The following is a 7,677-nucleotide window of genomic DNA, read 5'->3' as shown; positions in this document are numbered from 1 at the left end:
TGAAAAGAGGACACTATTGAATATTGAAACTAGACAAGAGTAAAACCACTTTCCTTTTAAGAAGTTGAGCAGCATTTCATTTTGCTGACGTGATTCGATGCACAGACACGGTATGCTGTGACAAAGTCCCTCCTTGTGGAAATTAGTCTTATACAATTATAATCGTAGGAGGATAAATCGATCAATTCCAGTTAATTACATCCTGCAGTTGTTAGCGAATGACACATGGTCGCTCTTTCATTGGATCACGCACCAGCATCACCAGGACTGATCAATGAAGCAGCCTGGTCATAAGTGCTGACGACTACAAGAGCCCTCGTGTGCTGGAGGCAGAACTATATCTAAGGCTGAGGTGTAGTAAGCTGTACTTCATTGCTGGTGGGCAGAGTAGAAGTCGTGGATGTAGTTTCCGCGGACGGCGAGGACCTCCTGTGTAGTGTGAACAATATAGGAAGTATATTCATCAACATTAGATGAGTGACATAGACATCGTGTATGAAGATTACAATGCTATATTGTTATGTTTATATGACAGAACTTTATATATATATACAATCTCTCAAATTGTGACACTACCATGCTGATATCAAGGACAGATGCTGAATGATTAGGCATTAGAGTGATAGAACGAGACTGTATTAAATTCTGTGGACACAAGTCATATGACAATGAAGTTCACAGGATACTCTAACAGACGAAGCATCGCACATATCAACAGCGGATCTGGATTTAACAATGGCTCACAAGGCTAGTTAAAAGAAGGATCATTAATCGTTGGCAGTACCTTCGCGGGAGTGAATGATTGCCGGGAGGAATATACGTTCGGAGATTATTCCAGTTTATGAAGCCTGAGTGATTTCCTATGGGATCGCATTATCCGACAGCCAGTGAACCCTTTTTCTGAAATGAACTGCATAATTTCTGTACAAGCAGAAACAATATGTCTTGAAGTACTACTACTCAAAACAATTTGAAAAAATAGTAATGAGAAAGTAATGTTCTCACATGTATGATATGCCACGTGGAAACATCGTTCTGTAATGACGTTCCTGACTAGCACATGCTTTAAGTGAACTTGCCAGAAGGTATGCATCCCATGTCATTATCTGGTCATCCGACTAACTTGTACCCTTTATGCCCTTCCTGAGTCACCGCATTCAGTGCTGATTAAAGATTCCCACACATCGACCTGATTTGAGGACTGCATTGTAGCATGGTTCGCTAGAAGAGGAACTGTAATGCCGGTAGCTATAGAACCGGGGTCATGTTACGGCTATACAAATAGGCAACACTGGGATTTGCCCATGGAAATGTATGCGGTGGTTTGAGGGTCTTGTTGTGACACACGGAATCGGAACACCAAATGAATTTAAAGTGAATATTATACATTATGTTGGAGGAGACATATTCAAATGTAACTTTTCCAGATGGAGCCGAAAATTTGGAAAAACGTCAGTTCCACTGGATTTTTCTTGTTCTGGAAGTGACATTTGATGTGGTGATAATCATTGGGGATGTATGCTTACTTTTCCTGTACTTCACTAGGAAGTTGTTGGGGCAATCAACAAATATACTGGTATTTTCAGTAGCTGTTGGTGACCTCATTACAGCAATTGTAACAATACCTTTGGATATTTTACAGAAGTTTGTCAACGATCTTTCGCCGTATCTGTGTAAAAGTTACTTCTATTTTTCGAACGTGGCCCGAACGGCAATCAGCTACAGCATTCTAATGCTAGCAATGGAAAGAATCATGGCTGCGTTGAATCACAAGGTGCGTTTACTGTCTCCAGGAAGATGTCTCTTTTTCACAAGCCTGAGCTGGTTCTTCGCGGCCTCCTACAACATCTGGTCCGTGGTTTTATACTCTACTGAATATTATTTCAACACGACACCACCTACACGTGTTGCTCTGTGTTTTGTTTCGGAGTCCTTCATGTATCTCTACCAGATATTCCTCGTACTGGATTTCCTTATTATTTTCTTATTTCCGTCGATCGGAACTTTCGGTCTGTTTGTGATTTTTGTAACTCGGAATCGGAATGCTTATCAGCCAGGTAGGCCATACAAACCTTCCTTGTCGGTAATAGTGTTTACATTCGCTCTTTTTGTATGTTTTGTAGCTTGTCACCTACCCCTTGAGATCATTACCTTTTTAATCGATCACAGAGCAGCGTCGTTTTTGACCAATGACGCTAGTGCCTATAAAGTGCTTCAAATGTTCTCCTTTACACGAGGATTCTGGGACCTATTTATTTTCGGTGCCTTTCGGCATTATGTGTGTAGGAAAGAAAAGGCATTAGCCCAAATGCGGGACCAGAGGTCTAAGCAGCAGTGTTTGTCACTGGACATTCCACAACAAGCTTTTTCCACAAGTCTACTGGACAGTGACCAGGAAGTGTCTGCCAGGAACTCCCACTCCAGTGGTGACTCGCGGCAGTAACGGTGGCATGGCTGACTTTAATCTCTGTATCTGTGGTGGTGACAGTCACATCACAAGTGCTCTTCAAGCTACATGCTACATCCCCTGCAACTGACAGGAATGCCAACCCTACACATGCTTACAAACCAGATCGATGTGATTTAAGGACAACAGATCCTGGCAGGAATCATATTTTCTTCTTCTGGTAAAGAATATTTTCTCCTTATGAAATAGAACGTATGATCGTTTTAATAAGGAAGTCGCTACTATCGATGGATGTATTAATGTGGGTCTGGTTCGCTTTGAAACATTGATATAAACTTTCTGCCATAATGCAGACAAGTGTAAATCCTGACTAGTGGACATGGGTATTTACATAAATGAAAACTGTGTTTGCATCTGTTGAGTTGAAAGAATTTTGTTCACTTATTCAATAATTGTAAACTGTGAAATCCAAGATGCATATCTTATTGTACAGGTGAACAGAATATTGTTTGCATCGACCGCAAGTACGAACTATGTGTAATGAATATCAGGGTATGTGAAACTTAAATCACGCTTTTCAGTATATTGTGACGAGAAGATGCAACTCTGATCCCACTGAAATGCCAAATGTTCCCATGACAATGACTTTTATAATGTGCTAATTTGCCTAGAACGTATTGGCATATGTTTGCGTAACACTGTTACGCTGCATAGTATAATATCGGTACAATAAGAGTTATCGGAATTGCTACCACGTGCTTTATATTAACGTTTATCTGTTTCTAGAGAAACCTGGTGGATGCGGTGTTCTCTCGTTACGTCAGAAACTGGTGTCACTTCCCTATTACGGAGTTTAATAAACGCTGCTTAAAAGCACCTCACTCACACAATCCTAGTGAAGTCCATGTATGAAATACATTAATATCCCTGAGAAGTAAATATTTTCATCCACTGATGTAATCCAGACTATCCATCTGTTCCGTAATGTGTCCCAGGGCAGTTTATCCTAACTCTACAATACAAACGTGAAATGTGGTTGCTTGTTATACATGTCACACAATGTCGTCATTTAAAAAGTCTCTGTATTGAATGAAATATGTCATATATATTAACCAATATTGCAAATGTTTCCCATAAGTTTATATTCACACATGTACATCTGACTTGCCTCCTACTCATTATGTTACTTGTATTTGATATTCCAAGACACAACGATGGTGAATATCTATTTTGATATGAAATACACCATTTAATATACAACTACTCATGTTACGTACGTTTCATGGGTGAAGGAGAAGTAACTATAGTATGAGAACAGTTGCATAGCTGAGAGAACATTTTTTGCCAAAGTTTCCGGTGTTTGGTGAGACGTGACTATGTGGTGCATTGTGATTCAATAATATACAGACTTCTATCTCTATGTACAAAAGGGCAATAAATATTTATCGCAATATTTACGGTGTCACATCACGTTAGAAACAAGTGACTGCAACGAGACAGGTAACTGTGAGTCCAGTAATACCGACTTCGCCACCCTACGTTATGTTTACAATACAATTTCCCGATCAATAAGTCAGGAATGGTTTCATTGACGAGACAGTTCCATGGCAATGTGCTGGTCGGATGAACCGAGGTTGGGAAATAATTCATTCATTACAAGTAAGCAGTCGAACTCTACGACGAACATTCCTTTCGTGTAGATGTTCCCAATTTCTTTGTGGTAGATGGAACCAGGTGGGTAGTGATTTGACATTACTGGACGTCCACTCTGATTTACTCGCGTTGTATGTTCTTTCTGTAAATGCCCTAACGAATATTGGAAGCACACCATTAGCCAATTCTAATTTTAGATCAAGTGAGCATGGTTGAATGTCCAATTTAGGCCAAACACATAATATCCAAGGGGTGTACAGTTTTAGAAATCTCAGTTACTAATTAAGTATTTGCAAGACATACTACTGAATAGACAAGTACGCTATTTAGAGAATGAGCTAGCAGAACAAAGATTTGGGATTACACTCTCTCAGTATAGGATAGATTCAAGTACATTTTATTGGATTCGAACCGACGCTCTCCCAATGCGGGTCTCTTTGTTTCTTACTTGGGCGTGTGTTTCGTGCCCGTGTGTGTACGTGTGTGCGTTTGAGCATTGGATGGTGGTTATGTTGAGAGTTTCCGTGATACACAGTTTCTAGCAAGGATTATAGACTGTATACAAAGATGAAAATTTTGCTGTATGTCGGAATCAGTCAACAGGGAAAACTGAACATAAACGCGTTCAAGCAACACAAACTGAGGGATTGAAATATTAATATACACGGAATGGTAATATGAGTCACATGTTCACATGGAACCGGATAATCGCTGTATAATAGAAATGAACCATGTAATTATCAACACAGAGATAACGAATCAATTGTTTAGCTCTGCGCAAGATCTTCTGTCTTTTCTCAATCCATCTCTAAGCCTTCCCCACGCCTTACTAAAGAGTACTATAGCCCTCGTGGATCAGGACAACGACAACAAATTCAGACGCTTATTGTCCCTTCTCAAAGTCGACATTTCCTCCCAAGGGACTTAGTCATTACTGACATTTGATTTGATCAGCGCCTGAGCCAGGTCTCGGCAGATCTAGCTACTTACCCCCGGCTCCCAGTGGGGACTCACTAGAAATAACAGTTTCAGATTTCTGTCTAGAACAATTCGTCTGTAGGCAAGTGACAACTGATAGGTCGGTGGTGTTGTGTCCTGAAGGTGTCTGCACCCTTCAAAGGGCAAAGAAATCACATTTTGGTCAGAATGTACACGTGGACTGATTGACCATTACTTACATGATTGGGGAATGAAGAAATTCAGAAATGAATATCTTCACACATTTGCCAACATCAAACTGGGGTAGCCTCGTTCAATTCTCCATGTGGGCATAATGTTTGAAGCTCATTTCCGGTGATATCGCTCGAATATTCTTAAAGACCACGTAATGCTAAGACTCACTCACTCAACACGAAACCTCTTGATTCTGCATCCTTTAACTGATTAAAGACACCTTATTTTATCAGAATATACTGGGAATGCACTTGTTCATATGCTGAAAGCGGTGTCTTTTATAAAGGTAGTATCTCCACACTTCTAAGAATATATTTTGCACGATAGCTCTTGATTTACGGGCACCTAAAGCCTCCACTTGGGCATTGCCAATACAGGTGGTGTATCATTTACATGTCTAGTGGGAGTGAAAGTGGTAAAAGCATTCGATCGTCAAGCCGAAGGCCCGAGACCTGGAAAATTGCTACACCTTACTCACTCATTCGGCACAACTGTTGCTGTGAGCAAAATACAACTTGGGGTGATGTATACTTGTTGTGTATGCTTTGTTGCAGTATTACCGATCTGTGATAAGGCTCGTGAAACACTCAAAGTTCTCTTAGATTTTAGAATATTACTCTGGAGACATTGCTGACAGCGATATCAAAGAGACGTGGTATCAGACAAACATTCAGCCCTTTTGATCATTTCGAGTACCATCACTTACAACCCGCTGAAACAGGATCTTAAAGATCAGACATTAACGCCATAAGGACCTGAAACTGGCATAAACGTCTTAGACAATGACATTTGGACACAGATCTATACCATCTTCTTACGGCCTACATATTGGTTTGGGGCTATTTTCGGATCGTTGCTTTGTACACAAAAGTACGACAGACATTCAAATGTAGAGCTATATAGCAAAATCTGAAAAAGACCAGATTTTGAATTGGAGCGATAAAGTCTTCCATACTGAAATACTGAACGCAGTGCCGGCTGCATCGCTTGGACCACAGCATGATCATATGAGCATTTACATATCCACATGGTACCCGATAGTAACACACGCAACGGCATCACAAGTCTTCATCTGGAAACGTATGGCAACATATGGAACAGGTTAAAATAGGGAATTGCATTATATTTAATTTTAGTCACTGTCGCGTTGAATAAAGGGACCGTTCAATAATGGAGAGTGGGAGTCATCCCATTTGATCCTTATGTAAAACAAAAACGGGAAACAGGTGTGGCGCATTAGCATTATTTTACTTGTTTACATGGATAAATCAAAGAAAGGTTTCATATTTCATCATCACATCATCGACAAACCAAAAGCATCAACTTAACATCCAGGTCACATTACACTATAGTTATATAAATAAAATATGTGGTGCACACTTGCAGTGGTTACAGAGAATAATCAGAAACTGTATCACCAATCAGGACGCATGTACATAAACATGTTTGATTTACACTGAAACGATTTACATAGAATCATCGACGGATATTGCCTATCCCCGGCATGGTTTTAAAGTTTAGTGTAATTTAACATTTATGTCGCAAGATCATAGACGTCTGTGAACGGTCCGATGTTTACAAAGAAATAAAATGCCAGTAATTGTCAGTCATTTAAAATTGCAAAATGTCAATAGCCAAAGTTCGAGCCATTCATAGACAACGACAAGAATTAAGAAATTAAAGTACTCAACCGTCTTCGCCGCTAGTTACTTGGGAGTATGACGTAAAATAGCAGTTAAACGATAACGTGCATAGCTTCACTACTCTGCCGACAGTGTGGTATGATGACTGCAGTGCAGCAAAATTTTGAGAGATTTTTGATCAAGAGTATACAGTGTAAGCTGTCTAAACCGGCACCCATTCGGACTGATGAAACAATCCGGTTTAAGCAAGGTGCCGGATTGTAGAGCTGTTGATAAGTGTACATTTCATGAATGGGGCTGAGATTTTGTGCCAGTGTAGACAACTTGCCGGATTGGACAGATGCCGGTTTTTTGGACAGCTTCCACTGTACATGTTACAGCACAAATACATCTGGTAATTATATGAGCATTGCAATGACCGACTAAATTGTAGCCATCGAGCAGACACGTGAAAACCATGTGTGTAGACCCTGCGTTGTATTTTCTAAACAGGACTTTAGTTTTCTCCTTTGAGAAACCACTTGGCAGTTTGAAACACAGAGTCTACCGTTCCAAAGTTAAGTGTCTGGCCCACCGGCTGTGAACTGTTTACTTTTGACCCTCTTAAAGATTTTTTTTTGATCAAAACGTATCATGGTGAATCGGATCAAAACCTCTCCCCGTGGTTTTCGGACCATTCCGTTTCGTTTTCAGTCGACCCACTGGAGAAAACCTCAACAATATTGTCGCATCCCTCAGTGCACATAACTTGCCAAGACGTGGGTGTAGGTTAGTGGACACTGTGGTCCAACAGGCTCTGAT

General features: G+C 40.3%; 1 protein-coding gene across 1 annotated transcript; it reads left to right on the top strand.

Annotated features, from left to right (window-relative positions):
* Positions 1-1,390: 1,390 nt before the first annotated feature.
* Positions 1,391-2,443, top strand: LOC137272024 (QRFP-like peptide receptor). Its single transcript, XM_067804398.1, has one exon. The coding sequence runs from the start codon at positions 1,391-1,393 to the stop codon at positions 2,441-2,443; it is 1,053 nt and encodes a 350-aa protein (XP_067660499.1).
* The last annotated feature ends 5,234 nt before the right edge of the window (positions 2,444-7,677 follow it).

This window comes from Haliotis asinina, chromosome 2 (assembly GCF_037392515.1).
Source record: "Haliotis asinina isolate JCU_RB_2024 chromosome 2, JCU_Hal_asi_v2, whole genome shotgun sequence".
Taxonomy (NCBI): Eukaryota; Metazoa; Mollusca; class Gastropoda; order Lepetellida; family Haliotidae; genus Haliotis; species Haliotis asinina.
The sequence above is the reverse complement of the archived record's forward strand: the minus strand, read 5'-3'. Positions and strand labels throughout refer to the sequence as shown.